Genomic DNA, 18,588 nt, shown 5'->3' with positions numbered 1-18,588 from the left:
TTTTTTTTTTGTAAGTCGGGGTTGTGGGGAAGGGACCTCTATTGCCTCCCCTCACGCTCTTTGTGTGTGTATCTGTATGTCTTTTTCCTCAGGTGCTGGTGGAGGAGCTGGAAGAACACCAGGTAATGTCCCAGCATGTGGTCTGAGTGGTTTTTTTTTTTTGGGTGTGTGAGGGATTGATTAATGCCGAATTAATATATGCCTCCTCTTCAGCCCTTGACCCCAATGCTCGCTTCAGTAGCCGTGCAAATGCCCTCCTGGTTCTTAACCCCTTCCCACAAATCTTGCTATCCGTGAAGAACTTGTTGGGATAGGTATTAATTGCACACCTTTGCAACGAAGCCTCCGTCTCCACCCCCTCTTATTTTGTTTTTAAATTATATTTATTCACCGAGCAGCTTTCTCAATTTAAAGAAACCGTGCTTGCTTTTGGTGACCTTTCATTTGGCTCTTAAAAAGATAAAGAAAGAAAGAGGGAGGTGTTGCTACTATCAGTCCTGGTTTCTTCCTCCACCCTTCCCCCACCCCACCCCAAATGTGACAACACAGGACATGCAGTTTTTATCTGCTCAGGAAAGGAGCATTATTTCCCCCTGTAGTGCTTGCTTGTGGGACGCCCTGGGGTGGCAAATGAGTGAGAGAGTGGGTATATTTTGGTCAAGGAGCTAGTAGAGGCTTTGTGGAAGGGCCAGATAGGCTTTCTTTTCTGAAGAACTGTTCCAGGCCAACAAAGGAGAAGCTGCATGAAATGTAAAGGGCTCTCTCCCACACTAAGTAGGACAGCTTTTACATGTAAACCTATTTTCCTTTATCTCCAGAAGTTTTTTTCTTTACACCCATCTGGTGAGTGTAAGTGACATGGCATGCAGCTGTAAGAATCAGTGGGGGAGTTGTTGGGAGATAAGGGAATCATTTGTTTTCTCCATTTCGCACACGCTTTTAATTGCAAGACCTGTATCTCTTCCTTGCACCTCCTCCCCCGCCCCACTCAGTTGATCCCAAGGCGCCTGGATTGGCAAGGCAAAGAGCATCGAAGAAGTTTTGAGGATTTGGTGAGTGAAGGCTGGCTTTTAAACTTGCAGGTGGGGTCGGGGTTGCTTCAGCTATGGAAGATATGGCAGAGTTACTGCCTTTCTCCTTCTTTTCTACTCCAGCCGAGGGAGAAAGGAAAAGTAATGTTAATATTAGTCACTTGGGAAGGGGTTCCTGGTTTATTTTTTGTGTGAATCGGGGAACGGGGAGGGTTATCTGAGGGCACGTACAAAGCTCAGGCCAATGATTCTGCACCTACCAAGCTGGAGTTCCGTGTTTGCAAATGAGAGTTGCCTGCTGATTGGTTGCAGCTTTAAAGATAGGAACTGAACAGAAGGGGTTGTTTTTTTTTTGCAGCATTCGAAAGAAAAATACTACACTCTCACTTCATAGCCATATTATGTGGAAACAGAGCATTTGCTGATAGATATTTATTTTACACTTTAGATCAAAATGTAAAATGTAAACAAATTATAGAGTGAGTCATTATATGTTAAGTTTTGCTTATGAATGGTGAAGATCAGTATGGAAGTACATTGCTTTAAACATAGGAAACATTCATATTTGCTTGAGAAATAAAGGAATTGTAATTCTTGCTGACCAAAAGGGGAATGTAAATAGGGAGAAGGGCTGAAAGTTTATTGGAAGGCAATCCTTGAGCAATCCTTGGATTCGTTTCGTTTTTACAATTTGTTCTGGTGAGATGATAATGTGGCACATCAAGTTATGAGTTGTGAGAAGTGCATTAGTGCGAACTGATTTACTGAGTATAAAATATTACATATTTTTAGAATACATTTCTGGTTTTGATTCTAAAATGGGCTATGTCATCAAATGCTGGAGTATGCCGGTTGCTGTGTGTGGCGATCATTATATGGAATATGATGTTAAAGTCAACATTGTATGGTTGCTTCTGCTGGTACTGTAGCAGTTAGTGTAATTGCTCACTACTTTTTTGAATTATAAACTCCTATCTCTTATGTCTGGTACTCCTGTTTAATTTAGAGGCACCTGAGGAAAGGAAGACTATTGTTACACCTCTGATCTAAACACTACTGATGTGTTTTCTGTCCACCTTGATTCCATAGGTTTGTTTTTTTGCAGAATACAAGTTCTGAAAATTTTGCTCCTTTCCCTTTTAGCCTTGTACTAATGCACTGTGCTAGATGCTGTATCATGTTGTTATTTTTTATTGCTTTTTTGTTTCTTATAGATTGTATTTTATTATTTACATTCCATAGAATTCATGTTGTAATACAATAAAATATCAGGAAAAGGAAGCAATAAAATATGCATATTTAATGTGGCCATATTGTGGACTAGCTGAATGAATCTCATTGACCACTGTCTACCTATGACATTTTGAGGACCCCTGATATTGGCCACTGGGCATGTTCAACTGTTTAGTGGGTACTTCACTTCAGATTGTAATATATTATAAATGATGATCTGAAGCTGCTCACTGGGGCTAATTCCATCCCTTAGTTCATGTATGGGGAACGGTTCACTAGCATGGCCAGTGATCAGGAATAATGGGAGTTTTATTCTAACAACACCTGGGGTGATACGGGTTCCTCATCCTTAGTTCTTAACCTATACCTAATATTTTATTTTTTGGAAGCTAATAAGGATGGTCCGCTGGTCTTTAGCAACATATTTCATCTCACGGGGTAATATAAACATACCTCCATATTTCCAGGTTGCTGAGCGTGGCTTTTGAAATTAGATATGAGAGGAAAAACTCGTGTAAGCAGGGAAGAATATGATTTAGTTTGTTTGAATGGACCCTTCTGTCCTTGCCCAGTTTAATTTTTCCACCATTTGAGATCAAGCTTCTCTCCCCCGACCCGCTGTCTTTTTAACGCCAGCAGGAAAATTAAACCAGCAGAGGCAAAACAGAAACAAGCCAGTACAATTAGAATATGAAAAACAATTGATGGAAAACCATGTAAAGAATTGTGTGGCAAGATTTGTAATTTCTTATAAGCAAGAAGTTGCATTTCTTCTTCCTTCTTTTTTTTGCTGATCTTATGACTGGGAATAAAGTGAATGTAAGGAGATCAGATTATTTAATTTCTCTTAAGTCTTCACTGACTTTTCAAGGTACTTAAATATTTCTGACATTCATTTCAGGAAACCTTCCTTTAATTGTGAGTCAATGATCAAGCTTTATAGGTATGAAATATTACTTAGATAGGAGTATCGTTGTTAATACTTGGCTGGTATATTTACACAAGCAAATACTATAGTAATTGCTACTAGTACTTGTGACACCTATTTTACATGGCAAAATCTTTCTGTAAGGAAAGGTGCTCCTATTCTATTGCTGCAAGTGAACAATATACTCAACCAATACTGGTGGTTATAATTAGAAATGATCGTGCACTCAGCACATTTGTACATTCTATAGTAGAAGAAAAATGGTTGTGAATATGAGTTGCTAGACGTTGACAGATCTAGTTGTTGGATATCTAATTTCACAGAGCCATGCCTAGTTTTAATTTATGTGACTATAGTAATAGACTAATTCAAGGTGTTCAAGGAGGGATGAAACTGGGCTGTTTTTCACCTAGGTCAAAGATCCCGTTTGGCACATCCATGCACATTTGCGTTCACACACACACACACACACACACACACACACACACACAGGCAGTGAGCCTCAATGGTGCCTGTCTGGAGGCTTCACCTGGGGCAAAAAACCATGCTAGTCCCCCCCCCCCCCCCGTAGCTAAGGCACTCTCTTCAAGTTATATTTTCCTTAAACAAAGGCAATATATTTTAAACAACCTTTTTTACCCCATAAGGTTGTGTTTTTGTTTTTGTTTTGCCTTGCCCAGGTAATCCTGAGAGCTGCAGTCCGAAGGTACTGAGAACTGCCTATCGTATAAAGTTATTAAGTTTCTTGCGTCCATATATAGATGTGCTTTAAACTTACCGAGAAAAAGCTGGATGATAATTTATTGGAGATGTGTTAGACTTGGAGTTGACCATTTGCCTGGATGAGTAGATTATCAGACCTGAGTCTCCTTGCTCTGGGGTGTTTGTGTGCTTGTCTTTGTGGACTTATATACAAAGCTAGTACGGGATTCCCTGCACACTGGCAGGCCTTTTGACTAGATATGATTCTTCTAAATCTGCAGTTCTACTTAAAAGGCATCTCCTGACCCATTCTGAAGATGCAAAGGATAGTGTCAGAACTGGCCTTGAGCCTTAGGGTAAATAGTGTTATTTTGACAAACAAGCACAACATCGGCATAGTCATTTTCATACTTGGGATCCTAGTTACCTGCTTTTTACCCTTAGACAATTGATCCATCATGCTCAGTATTGTCTACAATGACTGTTGGTGACTCTCCAGGATTTCAGACAGGGAACATTATCAGCCCTGCCTGGAGATGCAAGGATTGAACAAGAGACCTTCTGCAGGCAAGCAGATGCTTTTCACTGAGCTACTATTACTTTTTTGTAACTATCTAAACTGGAGCAGATGCTCTTGCTTTAGATAAAGCCCCTAATACATTGCCATTTGGGAATTAAACTAGTTTGCTACTAGTGTAGTCTGGAGCATATATGCAAAGAAGCACAATAACAATACGATGTGCAATGCACTGTGCAGATATGTTCTAATAAGTCTCAACTGCTTTTCAGACTGAAGTCTCTCTCCAAGTAGTGTTCTAAATTTAAAATATGTAGTAAAAGGCAATTTTGTAAATAAAATCAAAACAGCAAGATAAAATATAATTCTCACAGACCAGCAGAAGACAAAAAAGGCTGAAATAATTAACTTGCCCTGAAAAGAGACCAAAGGTATCTCTGGAGGAAAACTGCAGAGCAAGTGCAGATAGGATCATGGATTAAATATTTTTGTAGCACATTTTCAGTGTAAAAATGTTTTACATGCATACATTGTCTCAGTTGCTTTTGCAGGCACCAGGTAAGGGAGGTTGATATTATTTCCTTCATAATGCAAATAAAGAGTATATGTGTTTTAATATGTAAATTATAGCAACAAGTCTAGACGGTCATGATGTCATATATATCATTAGCTACAAGTGCCAGAAAGGCCGGACAGTGGTAAAGTCCAGCTATGTGAGCCCTGCTCAGAGTAGACTTATTAAAATTAATGAACGTGACAAACTTGGGTCCTCTAATTTCAGTGGGTGTACTCTGAGTAAAAATTGCATGGTTTCAGTTTTTCCTTTAGCTCAGAAGACTAGAGGCAAGGCTGCCCCAAAGCTATTAGTGGTGATGGGGTTCTGCAATAGGAGCCAATTCCTAGCCACCCCATAAAAAATATTGATAGGCATTGTCATTCAGATGATGTCCATGCACTGCATCATTTGATTATGTGGGGGCAAGGCTTACTTGGGATCCCCAATATTTTATTCAAGGTAGGACCCCTGGGTTCTGCTTATGAACTATAGTGTAATCAGAGTAGCCCTCTTGCTAAAGGGGTTGGACCACCAACTGCATAACAACAAATCCTGTTTAAGAAGCATGAATATTCTCCCCATTCTCTTTACTGGCAGCTGTTTTTACAAAACAAAGCAGCTTCATTGTTTTGTTTCTTCCTTATCTTGACATACCCAGGACTCCAAATGTCTGTCCAATCATACCTGTTTGCTAGAATCAAGTGGCTTTTTATTTACAGATTAATTGGCCTCTGGTCTACCCTTTCAGGGCTTCATACCAAGGGTGAAAACAAATTGCGCTATTTAGTTGTTCACTTTGCAAATGGTTAAGGTAACTATTGATTTGCAGCACTGCATTAAATGTACTGAGCCACCAGAACCCAGCTATCTTTTGTTCTGACCTTGGTTAATTTTGTTTTTATTCTGCCTGTCCCATTCTGCCTCTGGTCAGCTAGGCAGTTATCTATGACAATTCCATCAGGACAAAAGATAATAATAAAAAAAGAGGGATCACTTGTATAGGTTAATAATAATAATAAAAGAGGGATCACTTGTATAGGTTACACTGATGTATTGTATAGGTTAATAATAATAATAAAAGAGGGATCACTTGTATAGGTTACACTGATGTAATTAATTTATGGGATTCCCTGTCATAATATATGATTATGGCCACTTTCTTAAATTATCTTTAAAAGGGCTTTGATCGCTTTTTGACAGATAGATTAATAGTTTGTAGCCAACACAGATGAAACAAACTTGGAGCTTCAGAAGCAGTATTATTCTGAATACCAGTTGATTGAATTGGCTGTGTGTCGCATTATTTGCTTCATTCTCCAATTTGTGAGCTCCCTAGATGGGTCAGGTTGACCAGTGTACCAAGCAGTGTGGTGGACTTGATGGACCTTTGGCCTGATAAGAAGAGCAATGATGGATCAGGCCATAGCCAAGAACTTCTTGTTCTTATAGTGGACAACTAAATCCCTGTTGGAACAGTACTTTCCCTGATGCAGCAGGGTTCATCTTAAGTTCTTGTTTGTGAAGTTGGGAGCACTGAACTTTCTGAGTGGAGTAACTTGTATGGCTGGTGCATAGACATGTGATACTTAACTAGACAAACAATCTTCTTATTGACTAGTAGAATACAGGTATTCTTTTGGCACTAGAACTCTACATCTCTCCTGCTTTTTAGAATGTTGGGGGTAGGATTATCTACTGCTCATCTACTGGTGGTCAACATGGTGACTTCCAGATGTTTTGGACTTATAATTCCCATGATGCCTAACCATCAGCCATGATGGCTTGGGCTAATGGTTTTTAATCCAAAATGTCCGGAAAGTACCATGTCGGCTATCCCTGATCTAACTTAACCTGGGGGGGGGCAGAGAGAGCATACTAGGCTTCCTGTCTTTCTTTTTAGAAAAACGCCCAAAGAGCCGCAACTGTATAGTGCACACACACTCTCTTTCACACAAACTAGCCCACGTTTCCTCTCCTTTACCTGCAGGAAATGGTGGGAACCATTGGGCAGGAGTGCTCACACCTTGTGGCTGGGCAGGCACACTTTGGAAGGGATGCCTGGGAAAGGCATGCCAGGTGCTGGCGCTGTGGTTGCAGCAAGAGCCTGCTGCGCTTAGGACACAGCACCGCCGCCACATGCCGAAGCACCGCTGCTACCTAGCACTCCACCCGTATCTCGGAGAAGCTGTTCTCTGACGGGGGGCCATGCATGGCCAAGCGTGGGAGGCAGTGGTCAGCACCAACAGCAGGGGCATCATGGGCAGCTGGAGCCCTCGCTTTGCACCCCACAAAAAAACCCTGGAAAAATATTCCCCCCAGATGCCATTTTAGGCATCTGATTTCCATACATGTCTGGATTTTTATTCTATACCTTTGAGTTATTTTATTCTATACCTTTGAAGTTTATATTGTTTTTCAGGCCAGATATTGAAAAATCAAAAAAGTTGTTTCTATGCCAGATAATTTTATTTGTTCAGCTATCAGTGTTCTATCTGTGTAGATGGTTCTTTAAAAAGAGGAACAGAGACTTAAACATGAGATTTCTTTGCAAATTATCTCTCCTTGTGAATATGTCAGTTCAGATATGCCAATAAAAAAAATCAACAAGATATAAGAAATACCTTGGGTAAGGAATCTGTCAGCTTTAGTGCTCTGGGGATTTATTGTTGTTGTTTTTAACAACTGGAAATCATTTTACCTGCATAAAAATCTTTCTTTGAAAACTGTGCTACTATGTAGTATTTTCCCAACCTTTGATTTAAATGTGTTTCGCTGTGGCAGTGTTACTTAACAAGCAGCATTTATTCAAAAAAACTTCTTGCCATCAGCCACAAATTTACATTATAACTTTAAAAGTTAAAGAAATCCTTGGGAACTCACTGTTTTTAAGGAAAGGGCTAGTGCTCTGATGTTTTTTATTATAATGATTTTATGTGCAGTAGTACCTCTGGTGGGGAACACTTTGTGCTTCTTGGGGGGTAGTTTGTCTTCTTTGGTCTCCACCCTGCACTCAGCTCTCACCTGTGGTTCCTAGAAGCTGTCAGCATGCAAAACTGGCTACACCCGGGAAACTGCTTCGGCTGACTAGCTAAACCAGGTGAGGGTAGCCAATGGTTCTCTCAAACTTTGGTGAGTTAGAGACTTCCCTTGTATTCAAAGACAGGCTGTGGCGGATTGAGCGGAGGGGACCAATAGTAAGTCCAACGATCAAGAAGGTGGTTTCGGCACATGCTGTAGACAGAAGTGTGGGGCAGATGGGGCTTGTCAATCTGGGAAAGTACTGTATTTTTCGCCCCATAGGGCGCACCTAGTTTTTTTTGGGGGGGGGAGAAATAAAGTAAACAAATTATTCCCCCCCCCCCGGAACGGGGCTGGGGCGGGGGTAGCCCAAACTTCCCCCGACCCCAGCCCCCAGAACAGGCTGCTATCCGCAAGCCTAGGGAGCCCGACGGGAAGCCGCGCCGGTCTCCCCAGGCTTGCGGATATATGCCCGAAGCTCAGCGCGCCCCAGGCTTTGGGATGCAGGCAGCTCTCCGCAAGCCGTGGGAGCCCGGCGGGAACTCCCGTGGGCTTCCAAGGCTTGCGGATAGCTTCCTAAAGCCTGGAGAGTGAGAGGGGTCGGTGCGCACCGCCCCCTCTCGCTCTCCAGGCTTCAGCGAAAGCCTGCATTTGCCCCATAGGATGCACACACATTTCCCCTTCATTTTTGGAGGGGAAAAAGTGTGTCCTATAGGGTGAAAAATCCGATAGCCCATCTAGGAGAAGGAAAACCTGAACCTAAACTTCTTTGGGAGAAGAAAAGCAGTAAATCCTGCACAAATATGGTTGGATGGCGCCTTATAACCTCCTTCTGGCAACTCCTGCAGCCAAGCTGGTAACCAAACATAGTGCTCTGCTTTCTTTTGGACCACATCAGTGAGGCAGAGAATGGGGTCTTGTCATCTGGGCACAAGAAAGGGGCTGTGAGCAGCTGTCCACTGCTTGCTATTAATCTAAGATTTGGTTGTGCAAATGTGTCCACTGATTCAGCACACTTGCAACATTTATAAGCCCTGGGTTTTACTGCTGTTCCTTATTTAATGTAGCTTTTTAAGTAGCTTTCGGATTTTAAGGAACACGGTATTATAAGCTACTTTGGGCATTTGTTACTATTGGGAAGGTGGGATATAAATTGCTAGATACTTGCTGAGATCTGGTTTAATGCAGTTTGTAAGCTGTGAAGTGTGTAGTTCAAATTTTAGCTTACCCGCAGGATTTACTTGGTAACCTTAGGCAGGTTGCTGTTCTGATCTGTTATCCCTGTCCCCTCCCTTGTCTGCAAGAGAGCTGGTGTGGCAAAGTTGCTAGAGAATGTTTGCCTTAGAGTAGGGGTTGAGAACCTCAGGCCTTTGGGCGAAATGCAGCCCTCTAGTCCTCTTTGTCTGGCTCTTGGGGCTATCCTCAGGCCACATCCCTCACAGGCACTGCTTCACATCCTCCTTGAGTGGTTTTGCCTTGAATGATGATGACTTTCACTTGCCTGGATGGAGGATATGGAGGAGTGTGTGTAGAATTTAGCTTATATTCATTGCTGCACCCACTTTTGCCTGTGAACCTGCCCACTGCTGGCATGTGGTCCCCAGAAGGTTGCCCAGGAAAAAATGCAGCCATCAGACCGAAAAGGGTTCTCCATTCCTGACTTAGTTGGTTTAAATTCCTACCTGGGCAAGCAGCACTCTCTCACCTTAAGCTTCCTCATAGGGGTATTGTGAAGGGAGAAATGGGAGACCTATGTATTCCACCCTTCGTTCTTTGGTGAATTAACAATAAAGAGTAAGAGACTTCACTGCTAAATTATATAATCATGTGAGAATTATGAGAATCCTCATTTTATATGAATTTTAAAGAGCTATAAATGTTAGAATTTGGAATAACATTAAAATGCAAAATTTGATTACGCAACATATTTTAATTTGTGTGAAGAGAATAGCCAAATGTTCCTAATACAGTTGTACCTTGGAAGTCAAATGGAATCCGTTCTGGAAGTCTGTTTGACTTCCAAAATGCTCGGAAACCAAAGCGCGGCTTCTGTTTGGCTGCAGGAAGCTCCTGCAGCCAGTTAGCTTAGGTTTATTTTAAATTCTGCATATCATGGTAATATTTTCTACTGGTTTTTGTGTGCTCAAAGAAGTACAGGACTCCAGCCTTGTATACAGACAATCGCTCTTTTAGTGACATTTTAGGGTCACATTGGGTTTGGCACCGTGCACTCATGTGGGATCATGCACCAATCGGATGTGCATAAATCGGCCGTTGCCTGTCCTTGAAGGAGCATCTCCATCCCCATCATTCAGCCTAGACACTGAGTTCCATCTCCAAGGGCCTTCTGTCAGTCTGTTCACTGTGAGAAGTGAGACTTCAGGGAAACTTTCAGTTGTCACACCTGCCTTGTGGAATGTCCTCAGCAGATTTCAAAGAATTAAAGAACTATATAATTTTTGGTGGACATCTGAAAGCAGCTCTGTTTTAGGAAGCTTTTAATGTTTGGTGTTCTTGCCGTTGTTGTTTTTCCTGGTGACTGGGGCAACAGAGTCAGATAGGCAGGGTATAAGAAATACATTATTATTATTATTGCATTATTATTGTTGTTGTGTAGTCATTTAGTCGTGTCCGACTCTTCGTGACCCCATGGACCAGAGCACGCCAGGCACTATATGCCTGTTGTCTTTGTTCATGGAGTTTTCTTGGCAGGGAGACTGGAGTGGCTTGCCGGTTCCTGCTCCAGGTGGATCACATTTGGTCGAAACTCTCCACTATGATCTGTCCATCTTGGGTGGCCCTGCACGGCATAGCTCATAGCTTCTCTGAGTTATTCAAGCCCCTTCACCACGGCAAGGCAGTGATCCATGAAGCGGACATTATTATTACATTATTATTAGTAGTATGTTGGTTGCATATTTGCTCTATGACTCTTACAACAAGCCTGTTTCATTGTGCTTGTGTGATTACCCTTATTGTTGCATTTCTTGGAGTTTCCAAAATCATGGATATTTCAGCAAAGTACATTTTCCCACATAATTCCCTACCTGAGGAAGGATCACATAGAGGCAAAAGCAACCATTTTTATGTGAAATAGCTATAAGTAAGAATTAACTCCCTTTTCTATTTTGTCTACACAGAGAAGAATTATATGTGTAACTCAATGTTTAGTTCACCGTCATAAAAAAATCTGTTCAGTAGTAGAGATTGACTTCCTCCATGTTGTGTCTACTCAGGGTATCCTCACAGGGGAATTGAGGGCTGTAAAGTTTATAATTATTGGCAGACACTATATATACTGTCTTTCCACACTTCATTTACTTTACAGCTTGAACAGAAATGCTACTTACTGGTGTTAGGTATGGTAAAAAAAAAAAAAGTTTTCAAACAGTTGAAATTATATGCAGATACCACTTCTTCAAAACCTGTCTCAAGCCCTGGTTAGTATTGACAGTGACAATGCAATTTAGTTTGGTGTGTGCAGTGGAAGAGGGGGAACACTTGTAATCTTTTAAATATGGTTCAGATATTCTCAACTACTGTAGCTGGTTCCTTGATATAAATTTATGTAATATCAAATTGTTTTTTGGTTTAATTATTGTTTGACCTGATACCATAGTTATGAACATTGTTACATCTTCTGAGTTGATCATACCATAGAAATGAGACTTCTGAGCAGATTAAAAGTGAAAGTTTGGTGACATGTACTTTGAATTTAACGAGCTTCTGGGTTCAGTCTCTGTCATCTCTGGTTAAAAAGAAGCTCATGTAGCAGAGCTGGGAAAGGATTTCTGCCCAAGAAGAAATAGTCACTGCTATTCAGAAGCTTAGTTCACACATAATGATAAGCCATGGCCAATGGCTTTGCAGGATTGAGCAGTACTGCTCGTGCCTGCTGCCAGTGTACTCCCACTTGGCTTCTCCACTGACACAGACAGAAGGAACAAGCCACGAAGCCTTGACTTGTAGTTACAGCTGAACCAGGATTGTGGTTTCTTTCTCCCCAAGAAACTATGATCAGCAAGCCAAGAACAAACCATGGCTTTATGATCACCAGGGGAGGAGTGAAGCAGGAGCAACCAGGCAGTATGTTCTGACGCGGTTTTGACCTTGATAATCATGGCTTTTTAAGTGTGCACCAGGCCACAGGATTAGATGGACAAATGGTCTGATCTGGTGTGAGGCAGATTTCTATGAAAGCAGACAAGCAGCTGCCAAATTCCCATTTGCCTATTCATTTGGAAGCACAAGTTGCAGTTTGGTGCAATGCCTGAATCAAGACATAGTCAGAGACTTGTTGGGGGAGGAGGGTTGAAGCTTTATTGGGAGTTGCTGCACATTCATAGAATCTTGTATAGTAATTCAACTTATGTGGTTGTATTCCGCAGATCGTGCCTAAAGCCAGAATCGTGTATAGTTGGGTTCAATGGGGGCTGGGATTGCCAATGCCATTTTCCCTAGCACCCTGCCCCTTTCTGCGTCCTTTTTTATTTTTAATCTTTTTTGTCATGTGTGTAAACCTGAATGTACACAAGGTTAATGTGCATAAGTTGCAGCCTTACTGTATTAGCTCAATTATAGTGTTGTGTCCTAGGCAGCGGTACCAGCTGTGGAATTGGGTTCTTGCCCAAGTGTGGCCTTCGTGCTTGGCACAGAGTCTAGGAACAACAGGTCACATACTGCCAGCACTGGTTCTAAAACTAGGAAGCAAAGTCAGGTCAAGGAAAGGTTGGTGGACACACAAGCAGAGGGTCAGTCAATTTAAGTAAGAATAGGCAAAGCAGGGATCAAAATTCAAAAGGCAACAAGCAAGTTGGGCAGTTCTGAGTGGCGGTTGGACAGGGCAGGCTTTAATGTTGCTCCAACAAGCAAAAAACCCAGTCAGCCTTAAAGAGGATTGCAGCTTCCTCTGAGCAGCATTCCTTGCTCCATGAACAGAGGCTCAAATCTTAAAAGGCATGAGGGAGGCCAAAGTTCTAGGTGGCCTCCAAATTAGATTCCTTGAAGTCTGAGGAATGCAACAGAGAGGCACTGGCATCACAGGCTTCTCTGATACTGGAACTCCCAAGGAGATAGGGATATTTGAGACCGATTCTGAGACCAACCCTCCTTCTGTTCCATGATGTCCTCTGGGTCTGCAGCTTCTTCACCTGAGAATGGTGTGGTTGAGAGCACTAGTTCAAAGGAGACTGCTCTTCAAAGCAATTTAGGAACTGGGCACAGTTTTGGGTTTGTTTGTTTTTGCTTTTAAGCTTTCTAGCTTATTTTTTTAATGAAAAAATTAAAAAAATTCCTAACAGTGAAGACAGGAGTGCCTGGCGTGCTCTTGTCCATGGGGTCACAAAGAGTTTGACACGACTAAATGACCAAACAACAACAACAATAATTCCTAACAGTCTTGGGAAGTTAAGCACTTTGGAAAAAAGTGCCTCCCCAATTGCAGTGAATATAAAGGCTGTACCTGCACCACTGCTGGTGCAGATGTGCTGCTTCCTTTCATCTTTTACTGCATTGTATTTTGAGGTACTCTCTGTACTAGGCATGGGATAGAGGACATTTCCCTCCACTTTGTAATCAGATAAATACGAAACAGGAGCTTGGCACTCAATAAACTGAAAAATGCTGATATGTTGGGGAAATAGAAGAAAAGCTCTTACATTAATTATCTTTTAAAAAAATAATTTAGGTGGCAGCCAATGCTCACATCCCTCCAAACTATCTTCTCAAAATCTGTGAACGCATTGGACCTTTATTGGATAAGGAGATCCCACAGAGTGTGCTTGGGGTGCAGACTTTGCTGGGAGTGGGACGGCAGTCATTACTAAGGGCAGCCAAAGGTAAGATATGTGGCATTTTTCCTTTGTCATATTTTAAAACCTCTAGTACTATTTTACAGAGGCCCTGAAAGTGGCTTAACTTTATATAAAAAAAACTTACCATACATAAAGCAAGCAGTGAAAATAACATGTTATTCTGTGTTTTTTACATAAATTGCACTTCTGGTTAACATTGAAAATAAATGGGCAAATAGGCAGAAAGAAAGTAATTAGTTGAAATGAAATGTTGAAACAGGCAACATTGCGTCTCATGAAAGCTTTTTTCTGAATAAGTACAAGCGTTTCCCAGAAATAGCTTTGCAGAGAAGGGAGGAATGAGAACGAGCTCAGAGAAGTCACGGCTTTCATAGTTCTGGCAAAACAAAGCAGTATTGGTTGTAGAACTCAAGCATTCAGCTCAAGTTTTTTACCAGCTTTGAATCTTATTCACACAGATTGTAGGCACACAGCTTGGAAAGTATCAGCATTTGCAGCTCTCCACAGAGGAAGGCCCCCTGAAGTACCTTCAAACTATTCAAAACCACCAAATGTGGGTAAGGAATAACTTACAGTGTTTAAGTGCATGTTTATTATTTATGGAGTGGCTTCTTATATTGGAAATTTTTCTTTAGCCCAAAAGTTAACTTAGATTTATGGCATCATAGAAAGAGCATTAATATAATGGGGCAGGTGATTTTTTTCCAGCCAGAACATTATTAGTATCATCAGCAATTCCTGCCATGGTACATGTAGAATGCATTAAAATATGCACTTACTTTTCATGTAAGAAAAAGTTGTATTATAAAAAAATGGAAAGGACAAAAATACATCTATCTAGTCTCTTGCTGTAAAGGCAGGACTATTCATCCCGTAGACATGTTTGTCTGGGGGAATTTGTTTAATTTGTAGATGCTGAATTATGGCAGTAAATGAAATCCTGATTGTGAGCACACAGCATCCACTGACTCACCATCTAGATGACCTCTTTTAAAGATATTATGGTGGGAGTAAACACTTAATGATTCTACTGAGCAAAAATAAAAATAAAACCCGAAATGTTAGTAAAAATAAATAATTTTAAATTTTGTTTATAAACATAAAAAAAATCTCAAAACCCAACTTTTGATATGTATGTGTATAACAGTGACTGAATGTGAAGCTTGGCTCAAAAATAAAAGTGCTTATTTAAAAAACCAGAAACTTTTAAAGGAACAGCTTTAAATGACAGTAACAGGAGGCTTAACAAAATAAGCAAGAGCAGAAAAAAGAGGCAATGTTCAAAATGGAATTAAATAAGTTTAATAAAATACAGTGGTACCTTGGGTTACATACGCTTCAGGTTACATATGCTTCAGGTTACACACTCCGCTAACCCAGAAATATTACCTCGGGTTAAGAACGTTGCTTCAGGATGAGAACAGAAATCATGTGGCGCAGCAGCAGCAGGAGGCAGGCTCCATTAGCTAAAGTGGTGCTTCAGGTTAAGAAGCAGTTTCAGGTTAAGAACAGACCTCCAGAACGAATTAAGTTCTTAACCCGAGGTACCACTGTAGTGAAATACCCAGCATGTTTTGGTGAAATCACCTTTGAGCGCAAGAATATAGAGGACCATACACAGGGCCCTGCAGACCATAAATCTGGCACTGCCAGGTCTGTACTACTGATGCCAACACATTGTAACAGCCCTTATACGGTGTAGGGGCTTTTCAGTAGGCGCTTCTGTAGTCCCCTTGCACCCACCATGACTTCTTCCGAGATGGCCTTACATGTTTTCAAGTAATATAAGCCATAAGTAGGCCAGACCTGTTGTTACACTTGATACTGCTCTAATGGTTGCCATGTGAACCTCTGTTTTATTGGTGGATAAGTAGATTTACAGCAGTTTAAGTCATTGGGATAACTGTGTTTTTCCCTTCTCCCTCGCTTTTAGTAAATATAATCTGTGCCAGGCAAACAACTGGATATGGGCGTTTCAGCCATTTGTTCCCCTCGTCCTTCTACCAGCACATGAAGATGCACAAGAGAATTCTTGGGCATCTGTCCTCTGTGTATTGTGTAGCCTTTGATCGCACTGGGCGGCGAATTTTCACAGTGAGTTGAAGAAAACTGCAATATTTCAAAACATTGCTTGACTTCGTTTGTTTGTTTTGCTCTCTCAAAATACCGTTTTCAGACCTAGGAACCACCTTTAAATCAAGCACATCTGAGGCTTCATTTCTTATTTACCCCTCATATATTTTAGCATATATCTGTATAGTGGTAGGTAATGCTTCTGTTGTGATCTACCTTAGATCTGGACATGGGGAACTGGAGCTGACCAGGGGGCTGGATCTTTATCTCCACACACACTTGTGGGTCAAGCTTGGCAGTTGGATGGGACAGCCCAGTTGTAAAGCCGTAAATCACTTGGTGGCCCATTTTTGCCTATGTGGTTTGAAATAAAACTTCTGCAAAAACGCCTGTACTGTGCTTCCCAAGCACCAACAGCCCTGTGCAGGGGGCTTTGCAGGCACCCTTTCATCCAAGTCTTGCAGTTACCTGCCCACACCTGCTGTCATATCTATATGATATTGGGTATTTGGCTGAAATGGTCTTTAGGACAAATGATGAGACCTGATGCCCCAATTAAACTCATGTTCGGAGGTTCCATACCTCTGTGGCAGTGGCTCCCAACCAACCAGTTGAAGACTATGTGATCTTTACTAAAAAAAAAAAGGAAAAGAAAGAATGCATGTGTCCTTTAAAAAGAAAATGAAAAGGTTTTATATTTTGCTTATAGTCAATCATCTAGAAACCCCACTTTTTCCAAGAGGAATGTTATGTAATGTCCTTGGTTTTGTGTTTGCTACTTTTCTTTTATAGCTCAAAAACAACTTACGGGAATGTTACAGAAGCTGCTAGTCCTTCATACAACTGTAGCATTTTCTTTGCAGGACTGCATGAAGCCCTCCAAGTTAGGATGGACCAGACACGAGATCCATCTAGCTATTTGTTTTGCTTCTCACAACAGTCAAAACATGACTCTGGGGCACTCTCAAACAGGGCATGAAAGCATTCTGTTGTAGTGGTTAGAGTATTGGACTAAGTAATCAGAGAGATCTGAGTTCTAATCCCTAATCACTAGTGGACCTTGGGTCAATTTCATTCTCTCAGTCCAACATCACAGGGTGATCACAACATCACAGGCTGGTTTTTAAAAATATTTTTTAGTGACTTCAAGAAAACAAAACAGCAGCTTTGAGTAAACATAACAGAACCCAGTTGCAGATTGTAGAATAATTAGTATAGACTCAGACACTCAGTGTGACCTTATGACCTTCGACAGCTTCACCCTTGTCCTTTTAATTATCCCAGTGATTTTAAATGCCAATGAAGGTAATTAATATTTATTTATTTATGACTCAGAATAGATAACAGAAAATGAATTAATTACCTTAAAAGAATCATTACATTTTAAGTGATTATTATGCCTCAGTATCCACCCTCTTGAACCAGTCTTTCTTCACTGCAACACTCATCACTTGTCTGTGTTGTGTACGACATTAAGACAGGGCTATATCCCAGACATTATTGAATGCTATCTCTAAATAGCATTATACATGATTTCCATTGTTGAGCAATGACCATATGAGCCATAAGCAATACAATATAATGATGCTTAATTGTTGGATTAAGGTCATTTTCCAGTGGCAACAGTGCTAAGAAATGATCAAGCAACGGGGGTTGACCCAAGACCAAAACACATTCACTATTGTGATCACAGGACTGTTGTGAGGATAAAGGGTGGGTGGGTGCAGGAAATTGTTTACGCTTTTTTTGCACTCCTTGGAGGAAGGCCAAGGATAAACTGCTACTACTACTACTACTACCAAACCTAATGGCACTCAGGCAGTTAGCATAAAGAAGGGATACATACATTTCTAGGGTCATAGTGAAAACAGTGGCACTTCTGCATGTTATACTTTGGGTATTGTTTTTTTGTGTGCAACATTAGGGTTCGGATGATTGCTTGGTGAAAATTTGGGCTACAGATGACGGACGTTTGCTCTCAACACTCCGAGGACATTCGGCTGAAATTTCTGACATGGGTGTTAATTATGAAAACACCCTCCTTGCTGCAGGCAGCTGTGACAGAGTAGTCAGAGTCTGGTGTCTTCGAACCTGTGCACCAGTTGCAGTGCTGCTTGGCCACACAGCTTCAATAACCTCTATACAGGTAAAGTAGATGAACACTGTTGTTTTTTTCTTTGCTTTTGTTTAGCACTGAGTTACAAGACTACATTTGCTTGGCCAAATGCATGTTAAATCCACCTCAAATTTTAAATTTCCATCCATCAAACAATTTTGTGATGGGCCTATTTTATTGATTAGCCTTATTATTTTTTGCTTACTTTCTCATGGTCAAAAGTAGTCCAGAACAATATTTATTCAGTGAGTGTGTTTCATATGCCCAGTAAAATAGTTTTGTTTTTGTTTTTTTAAGCTGGAAGAATGAGGGAAAATCCTAAAACCAATTTACAATATCTTTTTCTAAAATCTTTAGTTTTCTCCATCAAGAAAAGGAACAACTCGATACCTCACTTCTACAGGTGCTGATGGAACTATCTGCTTCTGGCAATGGCATTCAGATACAATGAAATTTAAGTACGTATATTTCATTAGATTTATTATTTTAGCTCAGTTTTCTGCTTTTGGACACATCATTGTTTTCTTAGGTCAGTTAGGTGGTGTGCCACAATATGACTTAGCTTCTGCTGTGCTATAAACTTCACCATATGTACCTTGGG

The 18,588-nt window shown here is 41.0% G+C and overlaps 1 protein-coding gene across 1 annotated transcript in view; it reads left to right on the top strand.

Annotated features, from left to right (window-relative positions):
• Positions 1–18,588, top strand: part of BRWD3 (bromodomain and WD repeat domain containing 3) — a 75,030-nt gene that overhangs the window by 548 nt on the left and 55,894 nt on the right. Inside the window, exons 3-9 of the mRNA XM_081897301.1 lie at positions 93–122; positions 993–1,052; positions 13,672–13,822; positions 14,257–14,355; positions 15,732–15,892; positions 17,796–18,017; positions 18,345–18,445. Of these exons, the coding sequence (XP_081753427.1) occupies positions 93–122; positions 993–1,052; positions 13,672–13,822; positions 14,257–14,355; positions 15,732–15,892; positions 17,796–18,017; positions 18,345–18,445 (824 nt within the window). The remainder of the gene's footprint in view (positions 1–92; positions 123–992; positions 1,053–13,671; positions 13,823–14,256; positions 14,356–15,731; positions 15,893–17,795; positions 18,018–18,344; positions 18,446–18,588) is intronic.

The sequence above is a fragment of the Podarcis melisellensis genome (genome assembly GCF_964234715.1).
Source record: "Podarcis melisellensis genome assembly, chromosome: Z".
Taxonomy (NCBI): Eukaryota; Metazoa; Chordata; class Lepidosauria; order Squamata; family Lacertidae; genus Podarcis; species Podarcis melisellensis.
Note: the sequence above shows the minus strand (reverse complement) of the source record. Positions and strands in the feature narration are given on the sequence as shown.